Here is a 17,535-nt window from a genome sequence, read left to right as displayed (position 1 = left end):
AAAGCGAGCGATAATGGAACTGGCTACAGTCAGGTGGAATATTAGTTGGCTGAGAGTAAACTCACCACCTTGAATAATACCAGTTTAGGGGCCTGAGCCAGACTACACACAGGGACATTGGCAGATGCCAGCACCCCAAAGGACAGCTCTCCACAGCGGGCTACCTGTGCTGTGCCGGAGAGGTCAAAGGCGCTGGGAGCTCAGGGAGTGAAAGCTCACAGCAGAGGAATGCTTCTGCAGCAGTCAGCAGGGAGACATGCTCAGAATTTAAAAGGCCTCTGGAAGTGGAGCTATCCAACACAAATTGAGAGACTCTACTTCTCTCCAGCATTGACCTTTGAAGATTCCTGAGAGATACCTCTGACCTACAGAAGACAGTGTGAGCACAAGCACACCCACACACACACAAACTTAATACTAGCTACAAGAAGTACAGATGAAAAAAATGCAGCGTGACCGAAATGGGGCAAGTCATAAACAATGAGAGATGTGGATCAAAAGTACTGTGAGAATAACCAGGAATTTAGCTGCTGTCCTAAAAAGGAAAAAAAAAAAAAATGTTTAGATAAAATACATGTCAATCAGCTACCAGGAACAAGACAAATGGCCAGCCTCCTTTCATTCGTAAACTTTCTTATGTTCTTATGTTCTTAACTTTTAGACCTTAAAGGAATGTATAATATAACAGATGGCAGTAAAGGGGTTAAAGTCTTTTGTTCACTCTTTCAGTGTTTTGAACAGCAGAAAACTATTTCTGGAGCAGAAAGCAAACTGTGTGTGATGTCATTTTATTATTATTATTATTATTATTATTATTATTATTATTATTATTATTATTTATTTCTTAGCAGACTCCCTTATCCAGGGCGACTTACAGTCGTAAACAAAAATACATTTCAAGGATCACAGTACAAGTAATAATACAATTAAGAGCAAGATAAATACAACGACTTTGGCTCAAGCAAGTACAAGTGTGACAAGATACGATACAATAACGGAGCAGATAAAAGTGTCAGTGATAGTTACATCAGGATATAATTAAATACAAAATACTACAGATTAAATAACACTTGACAGATTACAGTACTCTAAAGTACAGGATTAAATGCAGTAAAATAGGGAGCAGATAAGAGCAAGTAAAGCACATTTAAGGAAAAATTTTAACTGGTTTTGTTTTTTGCCTGCCAAGGCATTGTTACTAATGTTTCCGCTTGATTAATATTTTCATTTGCATGTTCCTGTGAGGTTATTAAAGTGAATCATAAGCCAAATATTACTATATATTTATACTATGGCTGGTGAAAAAGTCTCTATAGTAGCTTGTGTGTGTAATGAGTCTCTGCCTTGCAGCTGATGAGTTAGTGGTGACAGCATAAGACACATACTTACCTTACTATAGCGTTTGCTCTTCAGCTGTATGGTAAGGTATTTGTCTTTAAACTGTATGGTTTGCTGTTCGTGTCCAGCCCTTGCCTTTCCATTAAATTCAAAGGGCTGAGATTACAATTCATGACCTGTGGTGTACTTCAAGTGTTGCTGAATGTTTATGCTCTTACTCAAAGCGCTTGGTGTAAAAAGACCTTAAATCTACTAAAAAATCATTTTAAAATGTTTAAATGCCAACATGTAAAGTGACATTTAATGTAATAAATCATATTATATCCAGCAGTGAACATACAATATTTTATCACAGATGGTACCACATTGTCATAACTGACATTCATCTTTTTGAAAAAAGCAGCCCCTTCGACCTTTATATCTGTATTAGTTTTGTTTACTGGTTCAGTTTTTCAATATGTGATCAACTGTCACACTGGATTTTGTTCTTGGTTTAGAAAATCAATAAGTGTTACATTATTATTTTCAATGACTGACTCCTTTTTTTAACAGCGGTCCAGAACAGTCTCATGAGTATCAAACTCGTAAGAGGTGTGTGAATAGGGACTATCATTTTATCTTGGGTAAATTGGTTTCTTTACATGCAGAGACAAATGCATAAGATGTAATAAACTATTACTCTGGCTGCAGTAGAAGCACACTATACGATTGTGATGAGGATGAGGATGATAATGAGGATGATAATGAGGATGAAGATGTAAACATAAAAATGGTTGGTAAGGGAATTTTTTTTAGCCACAGTATTCATATGTATTTCTTTCTCCACACTTCTCTCCTTTGGCAGATAATTGTAGTTACCCCATTTCATTCACACTTCAGTTGATAGAAATGTCCTTAATATCATTGGACTAAAGCACAGTGAAAGCATGGGCAAGCATTGTAAAGAATAATGAGGTATGGTAAAGCGTATTAATAAACATGGCAAACCAGGGTAAACTACGGTAAATGCATAGCACTGTTTAACCATGGGAAAAGCATGGGAAAACTGCAAAATTACTGTGCACAATCAATGACCTTGCAAAGAACAACAAACGGGCAAAAGCATGTGTAGAAAAATTGTCAAACATGGTGTAAAAACATGAGAAGAAGACTGCAAAAATACTATGTAAAAAAGGGAAGGTCAACACAACCCTGTACGCTGTTTTCAAATGTTGGATTTATTGAGATTAGTGAAGTAAGTTTTTGAGTAGTTGTAGACACCATGCTGTGACAATACTAGATGCAGTCTAAGTTATTCCCAAACGATCATATCGCCCACTTATACAGACGTGCACCATGGTTGGGTTCTGACTGATGTTATACTCAGAACCAAGCATGGTGTGTATACTGTATGTCGATTGTGTCTTGACATCGTCAAACCAGTGACCCCCTCTTGCCCTTAGTAAAATGTGGATGTTCAGTTTGTTATGATGTTTCAAGATCTATTGAGACAAACAACCTCTGCCATCCAGACATCAAAGTACAATGAGACAAAATGAATTACCCATTGGGGCATATGAGGCCTGTCTGTAATGAATGAATATAAATAAAAAAAAATGAACAGCGAGTGAAGTGTGTAATAAAAAGAAGTGATGTTGATGATGAAGATGATGATGATAATGATAATGAGGTTTACGAGACGTGTGAAAAGAAGAGCAAACGTAATGCTAGGTGACAACAGGGAAAAAAGCAAACCGAAAGAGGTCATCACATTTCACCTGCTGCGGTTTATTTTGTTTGCCTGATCTAGTGCAGTCATATTGTAATTCAGACAGCAGGGGGAAATAGAATTTAAAAGCTGTGCATTAAAGGTTGTCTTTACTTGACATTGTTTTGAATGTTTGCAACTGGTTGCACTGTACATTTATGGTTGGTTTCACAGACAACAATTAGCTCTAATCTTGAGCTACATAATTTTACTAAATGTATTGTAGGGGGATTATCCAAACCTAATAAATGAGCTGGTAATGCAAGTTCATTTGTAAGGTACCTAGAAGGTAAAATGTGTAAGTGTACATTCTGAGGACTGTAAGAGCTATGTGACTAATGTTAGCATTAAAGTATGGTACAACATAAAAACATGTGGTTGGGTATAGAGAAAATGGCTAGACAAAGGGATAGATTCTCAAAGCTACTGCATTTACTCAAAATCGACGTTTCGATTACATACAAGCATTCATATTTCTAGTTTTTTTTAACTTTAATGAGTGAAACAAAAGACAATTTGGAATAAAACGCTTTCTGAATCTAGACGTAAATAATAATTAGGCTTGCTACTATTCGTTTATTTTAGAAAGAATTTAAATGTTTTTTTTCCGATCTTTATTTTTCAATTCAAGCAGAGAATGGGTGAAATCAACCTTTATGCTTTAAAAAAAAAAAAAACTTTTTATGCCATTGAAAAACGTCTCACTTAGCAAAACCCCTTTATCATATTCAACATGCAACAAAACCATGGTTTCCAACATTCTAATTGAAATAATGTTTGGTCACTGCTGAGCTATACATTTAAAAATGGTCTCAAGTAAACCGTAGTAAATGCAGCATATAAAAGTGTATTACACTGACCTTTATAGCATACATTTATGAGTAAAAATAATATGCACAGAACAAAACATTAGATAGTTGAACAAAACTAACTTGCACTTATTATTCGGAGTCTGAGCTCCCCCCTCTCCTGCTTCAGCACAGCTGGACTGGAGTCATGGAAGGCAAGGCAGACAGGCCCACTTCGTCCTGCTGCGGGGACTTCTGCTGTCGATCAGGGTATTGTGCACAATATTCATTAAGTGTTTTTCTCTTGCGCCACATTTTCAAATCAAAATAGTAACTGTCACCGTATAGCTAAAGCAAAAGCTTACATACACCTTAACCCTCTAATTTCAAAGTAGACGCTTTGAATGTCAGGCGCTGTATCTGGCAAATGAGAGCATTCTAGCACAGCTTCAGTCAACGAGATCTGTCAGAACAGGGTGAAACTACAGTACTAACGGACCACTGAGATGATTGACAGCGACCCCAGCCATTCAGAGCGGAACGGAGACGGGACAGACAGCAAGTATAAAAACGACACAAACTAGAGAGGATTTCTAAATGATTATTTTTGGTAAGAAAATAAAAAATATTGAGTGGTTTTACTCTTTTATCGTATATAAATTTATTTCAGTCAAACTCATATTTTTGGGAATTCGACGTTTAACATGCTTTACCGATTAATATCGAAAAGTACCAAGCCTGATAATAATGTTTGGTAGAAGTTGCCTCTATCTATCTATCTATCTATCTATCTATCTATCTATCTATCTATAGTATCTAGCTCTCTATCTATCTGTCTATCTATCTATCTAAAATTGGTATGGAGTACAGTAAAGCAGAGTAATATATATAGTAGAACACAACAAACACATGGTAAAAAGACTGCTACTCCAAAATTTCTGTGCAAATTTACCATGGCCAACTTTTATAAGGGTGATTTCAGGTCATCAGTATACCAGGGGAAAGTAGCGCTGAGGCTTAACCAAAGAGGATAAACCTTTTTAGGCCAAATGGCCTTTCCCTGTTCATAAAATGCCAGGGATTCTTGTATTGTAGCTCTCGTGACTCACAAGTGCTTTTCTTCTTGTTCACAGGCTGTCGAGACAAATCTAGCTTCTAAGGACAGCCACTGGGTTTTCGTAAATGAGGTAAGGGAGGCTTTTTTCCAGCAGTCATTTATTTTGTGACCTAACTATGTGTTTTTTTTCTTCTCTGCAAAGGTGTCCAGGCTGCTTCCTGGTTTAAGCTATGTAATAGATTTGCTGAAGTTACAACCTTTCTGCTTTAGAATTCTCAGCGCTTTGTCTTCTCCTGGAAAAGAGTTTCTTCTTTGTGTACTGATGTCAAATACTTTATTCTGGGTTTTTTTGGTCTTATATTTTCTGGGAGATAAAAAAAGGTTTATGGCCTATAGTTTTATTTAGGCGGTACTGTTTTTTTGAGGTTCACTTTTTGCCCCCAAAAGTTTTTTTTTTAAACACACATTTTATTAAAAACAGCAAAATCTTTTCCGGGTACTGTATTTATCAGATGACAAATGTTTCCTCCTGTCCATGATAAAGCATACAATAATGTAATGGAAAATTAAATAATTAAATAGGATTATTTTATCACTTGAAATTAAGTGATGATGATATATACTTGATAAGTATATATAAAAAATATATAAATTACAGAAAAAGTATACATTAACGATTACATTAAAAAAAAAAAAAAGATCATAAGTGCCATGAAAAAATGTTGTGTGTCTCAATGACAAGGGATGCGTTTTGATGTCTTCCTTGTTGCTGGCATGCTCTGTGGAAGGGTAGGATGGGGGGGGGGGGGGGAGTTGTTCACATGCTGGAAATTGAAATTCTTCCTGTCAGTCAATGTCAAATTTGTAACTCCTTCTGAATACATGCTGTGATATCATCTATCTCCTTCTCTTATTAAGTCAAGGATACAGTTCAGTTTTTATATCGCTGTGTGGTACTGTATATATTGAGACATTGATTAACTTTATTAACTCAACTACCGTAATTTAAAAGTTACCTTTATTAAATAACATAGTAATACATTTCTATGTAATGCTTACACAAAAAATAAAAAAGGGGCAATATATTGAAGCAAGCAATTGTAGTTTGAAAGCAGTTTAATTATTATTAGTATCATGGACCTCAATAGCTTATAAGGATTAGACATGTTCAGGTTACTTTAGACCTCCCATGTTTTATTGTATCCCGTTTGACCGGGACCGTCCCCTTTTCCCATCAGCTGTATCCCAAAATCTAACCCCCAAAAAGTCCCGGTTTGCAACAGCGCAAGATAACACTCCTTAAGTTAATGATTCAAGAATAATATTTTTTCATGGTAGGTTACTGTGCAGAATTAAAAGCATGCAAAATGATAGAAATTAAGGGTAAAAATTGCAAAACACGTGGTGATAACATGTAGTTAAAACGTGGCCACGAATTGGAGAGGGAAGGTGCAGTGGTTGTGCAACAGGCTGTTGTTTTTTTGTTAGCTTAATGTGAAAACAGTAATAGCCATAAAAGCACTGCAGAATATTAAAATAAGTAATAATAATTGTAATTGTATTAAAATAAATAATTTTAATCTATGTGTCCCGGTTCTGATCTTTGGAAATCTGGTCACCCTAAACATGACAAATGGCTGATAAACAGGTAAGCTTGATGACCACAAACACACGCATGCACACCAGCAGCCAGTTTCCAAAGTGAAGAATTCCACATGCAAATTTCCTCTCAAATAATACTATGAAATTAGACTGTGGCAACTCTGAGGCTTATGTTAATTAATTTGAAACTCATTTTCTGAGAGAAACAAACCAATTACAAGGATATAAAACTAGCAATAAATAATTGCAATCCAATCTGAATGATGTTTCTACAACCCTTATGCATCTTTAAAGAAGTAGTGAAACTCACATATTGATACTTTTGGTAATTAATTGAGTTATAGAATAACATAATTGCTGTTATCTTTGTTAAGTTTTTGCTACTTTTTAAAATGTAATCCTAGGTTGCGGGAAGGAGCAGTTTTATACCATCACACATGCTTTATTTGTCCTCTGTAGCACTAACCAACAAAAACAAACAAACTGAAACCTTCCAATATCTACTGCACAGCACGGGATACCAGTGTGGAATGGGACAAACTGGTTTTAGCATTTCCAAATGGATTCCATTGATTTGAAGGAAGCCATCTGGCAAGTGGTGTTGAGCGCCTGTATGAAAATGATGCACTCTGCTGAACTACTTGTATGTCTCAGTTACTAAGACCCATGGCAGTCGCTCCAGTCTGTTGTTATGCCCATTACTTGTTTTGTTTTACCAAACATGTGGGGTGTCCCTCTCTGGTTCTAGTAGAGGAAACCACTGGAAGTGCAAGGTGTTACAGGCTAGTGCCCCCTCCTCCTCTCCCTCGCCTCCTCCACCCTCTAGCATCCTAACTCCTACAGATGAAGGATCGGAACCTTGAAGATCATGGCGCTCTAATGATGAGATTTAAACCCCCTGTAGGTAACCTGAGCCGCAGATTTAGATCCGAGAAGGATCTGTGTGCAAAAGCGTAGCACCAACAATACAGAAGGATGAACATTCTAATTAGGGCACCACAGGCTGTAGGCCATGAGATACCAATTTCATAGAGCACAGATTTCAGATGGTTTGCACTTTTGCTTTTCTTCCCTGTTTAAAATTTCTGAAGACATCAAGGCTATCTGCTTTTCATGACCAAGTTGGCTGCCACAGAGTAAGTCACTGTCAAATTATTTAGTCAGACTGAATTGCATGGCCGTACTCATACAGTATGTATCTGTTTCCTAACAGCGTTAAGAAAACAACAAAATTAATAAATAAGTATGTGTGTTTAAAATGAAAGTGGGCAACAGCGGCATCCTGTTTTTGCCCCCTGGCTGAGATATCAGATAGGATCAGATTTTTCTGGCGTTCAAAGATGACAGCCTTAAATTGGCCAGTAGGGGTCCTTGCAGGTATGATTTCATGGCAATGTGTAGGTGTACAAACATACTTTCAAACACATGGACATATAATCACACATATATAAACAACCTTAAAGAATAGTAGCATTTCTACATGGTTACTTTTTAATGTGGTAGTGTTGTGAGTATTTTACTTTAATGTTACTACATCTAAAATACTGCAGTATTAGTACACACAAAGAGGATACACAAGTACTCACATACTGTCCATGTGACCAAACGCAGTGTATTTAATAACAGTCTTTTATTTGTAATATTTTACCAGGAAACTGGTTTTGTATTTAATTATAACCTGATGTAACTATCACTGACACTGTTATCTGCTCCATTATTGAATCATATTTTGTCATACTTGTACTTGATAGAACCGAAGTCATTTTATTTTATCTTGCTCTTAATTGTATTAATACTTGTACTGTGATTCTTGAAATGTATTTTTGTTTACGACTGTAAGTCACCCTGGGTAAGGGTGTCTGCTAAGAAATAAATAATACAAAAAAAGCATACTTGTCTGATATTGTTCCCCCAGTTTTGTGAAACACAAAAGTTATGGGAATGGCACAGACAGGATTGAAATGATAAACATGAGTACATTCACTCAAAATTCACTTTGCTCATAAAAAAGCCTTTTTGACAACTTTTTTTTTTTACCCCAGTGCAGAAGAGGATAATGTCCTCTAATCTTTGAGGACAGACAGAGAATCACAAGTTAGATAATTGGGTTGTTCACTGTAGCCTTACAGACACTTCTGTTCACATTGTGAAGGGAACAGCAGTTGTGTTTTCTTTTGTCCTCTATGGCGCAGGCAGGCCAGACTGTGACCCAGTTGTTAAGACAGTGTGTCATACACTAGCCCCCTACAGTAGTCCACTTGTCACATGACTGCCCATGCTGGGATTCTAACTGCAGAAGCCTGGGGGCACAGGGTCGGTATTGTCTTGTTTCAGGTAATCTATTGTAGCAGATGCATGGGCTATATATATATATATATATATATATATATATATATATATATATATATATACAGTGCCTTGCGAAAGTATTCGGCCCCCTTGAACTTTGCGACCTTTTGCCACATTTCAGGCTTCAAACATAAAGATATGAAACTGTAATTTTTTGTGAAGAATCAACAACAAGTGGGACACAATCATGAAGTGGAACGAAATTTATTGGATATTTCAAACTTTTTTAACAAATAAAAAACTGAAAAATTGGGCGTGCAAAATTATTCAGCCCCCTTAAGTTAATACTTTGTAGCGCCACCTTTTGCTGCGATTACAGCTGTAAGTCGCTTGGGGTATGTCTCTATCAGTTTTGCACATCGAGAGACTGAAATTTTTGCCCATTCCTCCTTGCAAAACAGCTCGAGCTCAGTGAGGTTGGATGGAGAGCATTTGTGAAAAGCAGTTTTCAGTTCTTTCCACAGATTCTCGATTGGATTCAGGTCTGGACTTTGACTTGGCCATTCTAACACCTGGATATGTTTATTTGTGAACCATTCCATTGTAGATTTTGCTTTATGTTTTGGATCATTGTCTTGTTGGAAGACAAATCTCCGTCCCAGTCTCAGGTCTTTTGCAGACTCCATCAGGTTTTCTTCCAGAATGGTCCTGTATTTGGCTCCATCCATCTTCCCATCAATTTTAACCATCTTCCCTGTCCCTGCTGAAGAAAAGCAGGCCCAAACCATGATGTTGCCACCACCATGTTTGACAGTGGGGATGGTGTGTTCAGGGTGATAAGCTGTGTTGCTTTTACGCCAAACATAACGTTTTGCATTGTTGCCAAAAAGTTCGATTTTGGTTTCATCTGACCAGAGCACCTTCTTCCACATGTTTGGTGTGTCTCCCAGGTGGCTTGTGGCAAACTGTAAACAACACTTTTTATGGAAATCTTTAAGAAATGGCTTTCTTCTTGCCACTCTTCCATAAAGGCCAGATTTGTGCAGTATACGACTGATTGTTGTCCTATGGACAGAGTCTCCCACCTCAGCTGTAGATCTCTGCAGTTCATCCAGAGTGATCATGGGCCTCTTGGCTGCATCTCTGATCAGTCTTCTCCTTGTATGAGCTGAAAGTTTAGAGGGACGGCCAGGTCTTGGTAGATTTGCAGTGGTCTGATACTCCTTCCATTTCAATATTATCGCTTGCACAGTGCTCCTTGGGATGTTTAAAGCTTGGGAAATCTTTTTGTATCCAAATCCGGCTTTAAACTTCTCCACAACAGTATCTCGGACCTGCCTGGTGTGTTCCTTGTTCTTCATGATGCTCTCTGCGCTTTAAACGGACCTCTGAGACTATCACAGTGCAGGTGCATTTATACGGAGACTTGATTACACACAGGTGGATTCTATTTATCATCATTAGTCATTTAGGTCAACATTGGATCATTCAGAGATCCTCACTGAACTTCTGGAGAGAGTTTGCTGCACTGAAAGTAAAGGGGCTGAATAATTTTGCACGCCCAATTTTTCAGTTTTTTATTTGTTAAAAAAGTTTGAAATATCCAATAAATTTCGTTCCACTTCATGATTGTGTCCCACTTGTTGTTGATTCTTCACAAAAAATTACAGTTTCATATCTTTATGTTTGAAGCCTGAAATGTGGCAAAAGGTCGCAAAGTTCAAGGGGGCCGAATACTTTCGCAAGGCACTGTATATATATATATACACACAGGTAGTGGACAAAAAAATGGAAACACCAATGTAAAGTCACTTAATAGGGCGTTGGGCCACTATGGTATCCCGATATGTGGAGTTTTGATGAAACTGGCTGCTTGCGCCCCAGGTTGAAATTTGCAGTCAATTGATCTGCAGTTGCTCGCCTGTTTTACGTTGCACTTCGAATGAATGCATGGATATCTGCGTCTGCTAAGAAATAAATATCACGATCCTGGAGTATGCACTTCCGCCCACTGTTGCCCTTTGCTGATGATGTCTTTCCCTCGGAGTTCCATGCCGACATTACCTTAGACACCGTTGCTCGTGAAACATCAGCAAGTTGAGCTGTCTTGGTCACTGAAGCTCCTCATTTACCCAGGTGTTTCCATTTTTTTGTTCACTACCACACTTGAATTATTCAGCCAGTGCATTCAGGATTTCTCCACATTGTGATTGTGTTTCTCTTGTTAAGTTCTGTGTGTCGTGTCCCCTGCAGGAGATCAGCGATGCAGAGATCCTGGAGCTTGTGCATAGTGCTCTGGGCCGCATGACCGTCATTCGACAGATCTTCCCCATGTGGAAGGACAGCAACATCCGCTGCATGAGGAACAACCACCGCATCTCCTCCCTGCTCTGCGACCCCCAAGATGGGTACCTGCAGTCTCTGCAGGTGGGCCCTAGAGAACAAAAATTGATTTTACAAAGAAGGAAGAGAGGGGAAGGGAAGGCTTGGGTCAGTGCTAGTGTATTTGAATGTCGTAGTGCAGGTTTATTTCTATTTGCATTGTAGTCTTATTCGCTGCAACTATTTAGGCTTGTGTACGTATTTGCTTTTTTGTTTTGGCCTTTTCTTCTGTGTGTGCGTGTTGTTTTATAACAGTAGCTATATGTTTCATATGCTCTGAGATGTCTTTGTTGTTGTTCAGCTGCTGTAGAGTCAGTGTGTGGTGTTAGGGCTAGGACTACCGCTAGACTTGGGGTATGCGGTTAGGGTTAGGGTTAGGTTTGATATTGTCATGGAGAACAAAGGCCATCCCAAACTTGAAATGTTCAGTTTTACAATATGTGTTACTAAAAACAAATGTATTGATAAACTGCCACTTAGCTCCAGGCTCAAATATACAATGTCAAACCGCAACCAGTAATAAGGTAAGTAGGTGGCAATTTGTGTTTCTTTAAATTATGAGCTTTAGACTCGCTAAATTGGGAGTTTAAATATTTTTAGAAGGGGCTAATTATGCATCTAATTGTGCATATAACACGGGCCAAGAAATTTAAAAGAAGGCAAATATAATAATAGGAAAATAAATTCTAAACACTAAATACATTTTCAGAACTGTAGGGTAGCATTTGGTGCAGTCTATATTTGGTGAAGCAATATTAAACAGTTGTCATTTATGTATTTATTTAAAATGCTATTTTGTTGTTCAGGAGAGCCAGCTTTTCAGCATTTTGGTAGACCCAATGAGGTTGAATATCTTGTTGAATACGTCTTTAACGACCTGAACACAAAATTCTGTTATGCTTTAGATTTTGGTTTGATATACCTTAATAATGTACAGTACCAGTGTAGTAAAGCATTGGAGCTCATTAAAGAATAGAGATGTATGGTCAGGAATGGTTAAACTGCAACATGTGTACAGATTTACAATGGTGGAATTAGATGCTGTCTAGCAGTGAAGCTGTGGATTTTGCTGTGTTGTGCATGCACTGCTGCTCTGACTCTCTGAACATGTGTGTCTGTGGTTTAGGTGTCCAACCTGTACCTGTACGACAGCGTGCTGATGCTGGCCAACGCGTTTCACAGGAAGCTGGAGGACAGGAAGTGGCACAGCATGGCCAGTCTGAACTGCATACGCAAATCCACCAAGCCCTGGAACGGAGGCTGGTCCATGCTGGAGACCATACAGAAGGTGAACCTCTTTGCTGAATCTTAGCGAAGTCAAGTAAACAATCTAAATCAACATAGGTATCCCAAAAAAACGGTAATCACTTGGTTATGGACTATGCTGCCATATAAAATGTGACACATAAACTTGCTGCTTTATTTAATAAATCAGTGAAAACCGTGGATATTGTTTTCCTTGCCTTCTAACATTGTATTATATTTGTAAATGTAATGCTATAAAACAAAAATAAACATGTATTATTATTATTATTATTATTATTATTATTATTATTATTATTATTAGTCATAGTAGTAGTAGTCGTCGTAGTAGTAGTAGTAGTAGTAGTATTAATAAGAATAATAAGAATTATAATCATAAATATAATCATAATACTAAATCACGCCTACAGCACACATACTTTTGTTTGTGATCCTTGAGACTTTCATTGTCAAGGGTATCCGAGGGACCAGCCAGCAAAGTTAAATGAATCCTCTTTCTATTCAAAACCAAACACCAGAAGATTATTAATTACAATTACAAGTTGTCACGTTCACCAGACAGTCCATTAGTCTTTTCTTAAATGCACTGACACAGGGAAGCATCCTCGGGTCAGACAGGAGTCCATGATCGAGGAGCCTGATTGCAAAAAGAATTTTGGTACTACTTCCAAATATGCGAAATCACCAATTGCACGGCCTGTGAATTACTGTTGGTGGGGCAACCCTGTAAACAGACTCCCCTCATTCGTTAACACCAAAGATTCTGTATCAATTCCAAAAGAATTGAATGTTCTATACAGATAACGTGTAAAAAATGGCAACAGATTCACAACGCAATTGAATGATACACGGTAGGAATTACAGTTAATCCATTGGGATTACTGTGAATTAACGGTCAGTATGTTAAAGTGTGACCTTCCATTAGGATTGCTGAGTCCTTATAACCATGCTATACAAACTCACCATGGGGTGAAAGCTGAGTGGAAACAAAATATCTTAAATTTGACTATTAAGCCAAGCATGTTTTGCAAGAAAAGATTTGCCAAACTTTTATACAGACACTCTCACACTAGAAAAAAAATTAAAATAAATAATAATAATAATAATAATAATAATAATAATAATAATAATAATAATAATTAGGACACTCATTGAACGTATTAACAAGAATTGAAGTACAACATTTTTTTTTTCAAGTCAGAAGCTCATTGGAGAAGGCATTTATTTGCCTGCAGTGGGTTTAGTACTTTTCTTTGTACCTCCTCCGTTCACAGTAAGTCGGCAGCCTTGGGAGTCACTCAAATTTTGTGAACCTCTGTTTCCAAATAAATACAAATAAAAAGGATACAAATGTTTGATGTTTGATAGCATGTCAAGTCAATGACAAGGGAGTCAATTTAGCTGTCTCCAGGGCCCGCATGGCTTGTGTGCATCATTTACTTGTAGCGCGAGGATGATATTCCATCAGCTTTGAGGTACACAGGGACAGGAGAATGTTTCTGTTCAATTTCATGCCCTTTTAAAATTGTATGAGCCGCACACTGCTGAGTGGAAATGGCACACTGGGGGGTACTTAACCTTTTATCACATGGACACATCCCGTCCTTTTATTATTATTATTATTATTATTATTATTATTATTATTATTATTATTGTTGTTTATTTTTTGTTATTATCAACAACCAATATATTTGTTTTTTTCATTTCATAAGCCGAGGGACAATGATATAATACAGTTTAGACATGGTGCCACCAAGTATCACGAGAGCTTTCCCTCAAGGCCACTGGTTCTGTGTTGAGACCACTTTTCAAAGATAAAGCTTTCCTCTCCCCAGTGGTATGCCCTAAACAGAAATCTATGCAGTCCACCGATTGCCATTTTCAAAAAAAAATCTAAGGCATGAGCTTGGGCAACTCAGGTCATGGGGGGAACATTCGTACACCAGAATGATACCATGAAGAAGTTACCTGTTTTAGGTTGAATTAAACAATGGGGAACACGAAAGAAAGGTTGAAACAAAGACATGGTCAGGAAGGACCAGATATGCTTCCAAATGTATATGTCCTCAATAAATTCAAAAGTATGATTCTCCTCTTTACCCCCCTCCCCCCCAAAGAAACGAGAAGACAATGCTATAAATCCTTCTATTGAGCCATCAATTCATCAATTCATCAATTCATCAATTCAGCTGTCCTCATACCAGACTGCTAGGTGCTAAACCATTCTTCCAGTGGGGTAGGAAGGCTGTGACTTGAAAATCTTATTCTGCTATGAGTGGTGTGCAGGGAGTTGTAGACAGTCCCAGAGGCCAGAAATAAATATATAGAGTTTTAATGTTTAGGTCAATTTGTGTTTGTCAGTTCCCAGATGCATTAAGCACCTAAGTATTAAGGATGGGGATCATTTAAAAAAAAAAAAAAAAAGAAAATTACGTTTAGTGCAACCTGAAATGTCCTAAACTAACCTCTTTAGAATGACTTTAAAAATGTGTTTTATTCTCAGGAGAAATTGACTTTGCACATGGTACTCTGGGACTGCAGTTTAGCCATGCTTTTATGCCGTTGTAATTGCAGGTATAGTTTTGTTAAACAATACTGTGTTTTTAATGTAAATTTGGTTTGGATCGAATATATATATATATTTTTTTTACTGCGGCTCCCTCCTGCCCTAGAATTCTCTTGCAGCAATGCCTGAACTACACATTGTCAGAACAGTCTATATAGATGTTTGGAACATCCAGATTCTCTTTTTTTTCTCCCCAATTCCTAATCCTTTTTGGAATGTGTGTTCTGAATTGCGCAGGGCCGGATAAGCGGGCTCACTGGAGTGGTGGATTTCCAGGATGACGGTTACAATACTCATGTGCAATTTGAGATCCTTGGAACAAGCTACAGCGAGACCTTCGGCAAGGACGTGCGGAGGGTGGGTACATAGCACTCATGGAAATGTACATGCTGTGGGGATGGGAATCCATCCCCAGCCCTCTAACATACAAACTGCGTACCACAATACAACACATACAGTACATAGGCATTAAAACACTAGTGCTGAGGATGGCACAAGGTTTCATCTTCAGTAAGATTTGTTAACAAGCTGTGCATTGAATAAGTCAAATGAGCATGTTTTGGATTTTGCTCAGTTGTAGGCTCCAGGTAATCTGAGAAAATGATGTCCAACATGAATGTGCTTGAGAATAAACCTGCAGTAATTGTTAACCTACATTTTTTAATGGTGCATTGCCAAACAATCACAGTGGTCATTACTGTCATAAACCACCCTGTAACAGCCTTTATGTATATACCCGTGAAACAATCGCACATCAATATAATGCAAAGATGATTTTTGGAATAGATTGATCTGTTGTGTGTTGTGTGTTGTGGGGGGGGGGGGGGGGGTGAAAAAATTGTCAGTGCATTGACTCCACTTGGCATTGCAGCTATGTACAGTACAGGAGAGAATTGCAGGGTATATCAAATTACAATGGCCATCATTCTGGTGCTTTCTGTAGCACTCAAGGAGACACAGGCTCAGCATTCAGATTCTCAATGGAGTTACAATGCTAGCTGTGTTTCTCAATGGGGGGTAAACTGCATCTGCTGAATGTAGTGCCTGAAGTACACAGCAAGACAAGCTATTTAAAACAAGCTATTTCTGTGCAGTACCCATTCAAAAAAATGATTTAGCCTTATTTAACCCTGTTGAAACACATTAATATTTAACCCTACAAAAGTCATTCATAATTGTGTTTTCAAACCATTCAGTCCCTGAGTTACTCACTAGATCCTTAGTTTCCTAATAAACGATAATGCTTTATTGAGCAAGCCATAGATAAGTATTTAATTGGTGTGCAATTACCCATTCATTGACGTTCAGTTATATATAAATAAACACTACATACATAGGAAATGTAACCATTTGACAATGTCAAGATACAGCATCAGCATTTTTATGTCTTAAATATTTGTTGAAGCAGAAAACTTAATAAACATGGAATATGAGCACAGAATTACAATAACATTGACTTGTTTGTTAACATATAACTAAACTTAAATCAAATGGTAATTAAATAAATAATTATTATTATATGCCACGTAAAATAAAGTGTTTACCATATAACAGGTAGAAACCATTATGAGACTTTACCACAGTAAATTTGCATAGTACTTTTGCAGTTTTCTCCATGGTTATTCTATGTATTTACCATCGTTTACCATGCTTTTTCATGTTTTTTACATGTTGCACCATACCTCTACAGTGCTTACCTATGCTTTACCATACTCTTAATCAGATTTATTGTACTTTGCTCTGCTTTTGCTATGGTAAGTGTATTCAAGTATATGGACCTGACAAGTGACAGAATCCGCAGCTGCAACGTATCACACAGCACTGCCCATGGCACTCGTTTTGTCACCTTTTAAGTCGAAATGTTAAGAGAGCTCATGAAAACATTATACAAATAAATATAAGACAATAGCTCTTGTATTGGGAGAACCAAAACAAATCAGCATGTACCAGGATATGTGTTATCATTGCTATTTTAATAATTGTTTTTGTTGTTCTTGTTGTCTGTTTTCAACTCGATTTCCTTGAAAGAATAACGAGACAGTAATTATAACCCATACAAAGCGGTCTGTTTTGTAGAATGCATGGTATGTCATTGTGGTCTGCTAGCAGATCTCTCTTTGCAGGGGCTTTTGCTGTTAACAGACTGCAATTAGTTTACAGGCAGGGAACACAGATCAACCAGAACAATCACTCATAGGCAAATATCTCAAGGCTGCCACCAGCATGCAAATTGCTAATGTGAGTGTTTGTGTTTTTTTGTTGTGTACATGATTACACACCAATGGCAATCAGTCTAGGATGAATTTAAAGACATCAATTTCACTTCAGTTTGTGCAAACCAAGATGATAATGCTTTAGGCATACAGAGTCATATATCTGCCTTTTGCAGTGTTCACTCCCTGGCTTGACTCAGTGTCAGTATTAAATTATTTTACCTTATCCTAAATGGTCCAAAGCTGGCACTTTTCATTGGCATTTGTGATTTGTTTTTTTTCAGTACGTA

The 17,535-nt window shown here is 37.6% G+C and overlaps 1 protein-coding gene across 2 annotated transcripts in view; it reads left to right on the top strand.

Moving 5' to 3' along the window:
• Positions 1-17,535, top strand: part of LOC117417704 (glutamate receptor ionotropic, delta-1-like) — a 232,660-nt gene that overhangs the window by 185,630 nt on the left and 29,495 nt on the right. For both annotated transcript variants that reach the window (XM_034029911.3, XM_058985181.1), the window contains exons 5-8: positions 5,007-5,060; positions 11,075-11,248; positions 12,330-12,491; positions 15,270-15,389. In XM_034029911.3, the coding sequence (XP_033885802.1) occupies positions 5,007-5,060; positions 11,075-11,248; positions 12,330-12,491; positions 15,270-15,389 (510 nt within the window). The remainder of the gene's footprint in view (positions 1-5,006; positions 5,061-11,074; positions 11,249-12,329; positions 12,492-15,269; positions 15,390-17,535) is intronic.

This window comes from Acipenser ruthenus, chromosome 13 (assembly GCF_902713425.1).
Source record: "Acipenser ruthenus chromosome 13, fAciRut3.2 maternal haplotype, whole genome shotgun sequence".
NCBI lineage: Eukaryota > Metazoa > Chordata > Actinopteri > Acipenseriformes > Acipenseridae > Acipenser > Acipenser ruthenus.
The sequence above is the reverse complement of the archived record's forward strand: the minus strand, read 5'-3'. Positions and strand labels throughout refer to the sequence as shown.